We start from the raw sequence: 2,738 nt of genomic DNA on the forward strand, positions 1-2,738 counted from the left end.
CACACACACACAGCAGAACCAGGTAGAACATTAGAAATGTCTGTTCGCTTCAGCCGACCGTCTGAAGTTCCTAAGTGCTCTTTAGCGGTGACCTTTGACCCGGACCCTTCAGACCTGCAGTCTTTGGTCCGTTTGTCTCCAGCCCGCCCCTCAGGTGTGTTTGTGGAATCTGCTCGTCATTCTGACGGTTCTGCTCCGGTTCTGAGCTGTTAAAGCAAACAGATCCAGCAGAAAATCAGATCTTTATTTATTAACATTTAATCTTTAGGATTCTCGTCTTAAAAAGCAAAACAAAACTGGGAGTTTTAAGATTTTAAACCACTTTTTTTCATTTCCTGTGAAATGAAAACGTGGGAGCTGGTGTCTGTCTCCAGGGGACACCTGGACATGTCTCCAGTCCCTTCACGCTCTCACTCACACCTGTGGACAGATGAACCTCCCGTCTGTTCTTGGTTCGTGGGAGGAACCCTGAAGCCCTGCAGCTGCTGGTCCCGGTCCTGTCATTACCTGGAACAGCTGGTCCAGACCAGTTCATTACACAGGGAGGGATGTGAGGACAGGACAGGAAGGACGGAGAGGGGGGTCAGGAGGGGTCAGGAGGGTCAGAAGGGTCAGGGGGCGGGACACAAACCGGGTTTTAAAGTTTCTTTTACTGAACACAGAAAACATCACAGAAGCCTCTCTGTGTCTCCCTCAGGTCCTCAGCGAGGTTCTGTTGGACCTGTACCGGGCCCTGAAGTGGGTGGTCCGCTCTGACCCGGACGAGGTGGCGGTTCTTCATGCTCAGCTGGCTCTGGAGGAGCTGGACGACGTGATGAGGAGGTTCATCTTCCCGGAGCAGAAGCTGGAGAAGAAGATTGTCGTCCTTTCGTAGAACCTCTAAACCCCCGGTTCTCCTTCTGGGTTCAGAGGTTCTCCTCCCCCAGGTTTTTGGCAAAGGGAAACCGGCTGGCAGAGATGTTTCATTTCTAGTTATTTTAAAATCTAAAATCTTTTCCTGAAGACGTTTCTTCTCAGATTACTGAGGGTTCCTGTATCTGTTCTGTAGTAAAAGACATTTTAATAAATCCGATCCTTGATTCTCCAAACGGACCTGAAACGTTCCCAGGTCAGTTTCCTCGCGTGGCAGCAACTCGCTCTGAAGTCAGCGGCGTGTTGAAGATGGTCAGAAAGACGAAACCAGATTCTGACTGGAGACAAAAACAGAAAAGGTTCCAGTCAAACGCAGCACATGGTGTCGTAAACAGCAGCTCAGAGGGATTCAGTGCTTACAGCTCGATTATCAGCTGAATAATTAATCATTTATTACAGTTTCTGATGTCTTCTACTGCAAGAAAACAGAAACACTTTTTACACTTATTTCATTCTTCATGTTCAGGATCTTTGTGGGTTTTTAGTTTACAGAGATGTTGACCCACCCGACCGAAGTAACTTCATGTTGCCTCACTCTGAAAACATCTGGACACCGCTCTTCCAGCTGCTGCAGAGTTTCAGGTTTTTATGCAAACTACAGATAACTTCCCGTTGTTTTCTGTTAAACTCCTTCCTGGCAGACATGTTTGTTGGATGATGTCACAGCGAGGACGACACAAAAGAAGGAATGTCATTTAAACAACGCAGCGCAACTTTTGTTCAACGTTTCGGCTCAAATCTTCTCACGCTGAAGCTTCGTCTGATCCCTGAACGTCCTGACAGACGTGGACTCAGACTCAGAGTTCTCCAGACTTCTTCCCCAACATTTTAGAGGAATATTTCTAAGATCCTCCTGGAAAACAGTCCTGGATCTGAGCAGATCCTTTCCAGAGGCACTAATGCACCCCAATACCATCAGAGAGGCAGGCTGACCTGCCAGAGGAGACACATCTGTTCACATCTGGCTTCTTCTCTGCCTGATAGAGCTTTAAGCAGCACGGTGAACTGTGTTTACAGACAGTGTACCTGAGCAGAACCAGAACCAGCCTTGACCTTTGACCTCAGAGGTTTCTACAGATTAATTTTATGATCAGGAGATGACGGAGATTCAGGAACTTTATTGTGAAAGTGTTCCTCTGTCCTCAGACACTTCCTGTCAGCCTGGAGAACCTCTGACTGACCTGCTGAGGATTAACCTCGTCAGTCACTAAAAGCTCCTCCAGATGTGCCAGATGTGTCGCTGCCACCAAATTTAAAATGACCTTTTCTAAAAGAAAGTTGTTTCAACATTTAACCTGTTTATTTTGTTCCATTGTGAATAAAATGAGTTTGAGATTTAATAATGATTTCATTCTGTTTTTATTTGTTTTACAATAAGAAGGGTTATTTTTGTGATTGTAGGTTGTTTCAAAATAAAAGCCCCAGATTCTTTCTGGGCTTTAGAGAAGAAAGTTGATGGATGTTGAAAGCAGAAGCTGCTTGAATGATTTTATCTTCATCATTATGTGAAACATTTATCTGCTAACTTCTGCGTATGAAGATGAATTAATTCACGTCTGAGAAACTGATGTAAAAGTTCTTTAGATGGAGGCAGGTGGAACCCTCGGGCAGAACCGATTCTGCTGCAGTCTGTCGGACCTGCAGGGTGTCAGCAGCTCAGCCTCACAGAGGGGGAGGGGGAGGATAAATAACTCCCATAAAGGATGCTTTGAGTCAGCCCAAGAGGAGAGGGGCTCCGCTCAAACAGCCCCCCGGCGCCGTGGAGGATGTGGCTGCATTGCAGAGAGACAGTGAGCAGGTTGGGGGGGTCCGGAGACGGGGGGAGG

General features: G+C 46.8%; 1 protein-coding gene across 1 annotated transcript in view; it reads left to right on the top strand.

The window, feature by feature from the left end:
• The window catches only part of tango6 (transport and golgi organization 6 homolog (Drosophila)), a gene marked incomplete in the record, with an annotated part of 15,168 nt that extends 12,923 nt beyond the window's left edge, over positions 1-2,245 (top strand). The window contains 1 exon segment of the mRNA XM_025002784.2: positions 695-2,245. Within this exon segment, the coding sequence (XP_024858552.1) occupies positions 695-874 (180 nt within the window).
• Positions 2,246-2,738: the final 493 nt, after the last annotated feature.

The sequence above is a fragment of the Kryptolebias marmoratus genome, linkage group LG11 (genome assembly GCF_001649575.2).
Source record: "Kryptolebias marmoratus isolate JLee-2015 linkage group LG11, ASM164957v2, whole genome shotgun sequence".
In the NCBI taxonomy this organism is placed as follows: domain Eukaryota; kingdom Metazoa; phylum Chordata; class Actinopteri; order Cyprinodontiformes; family Rivulidae; genus Kryptolebias; species Kryptolebias marmoratus.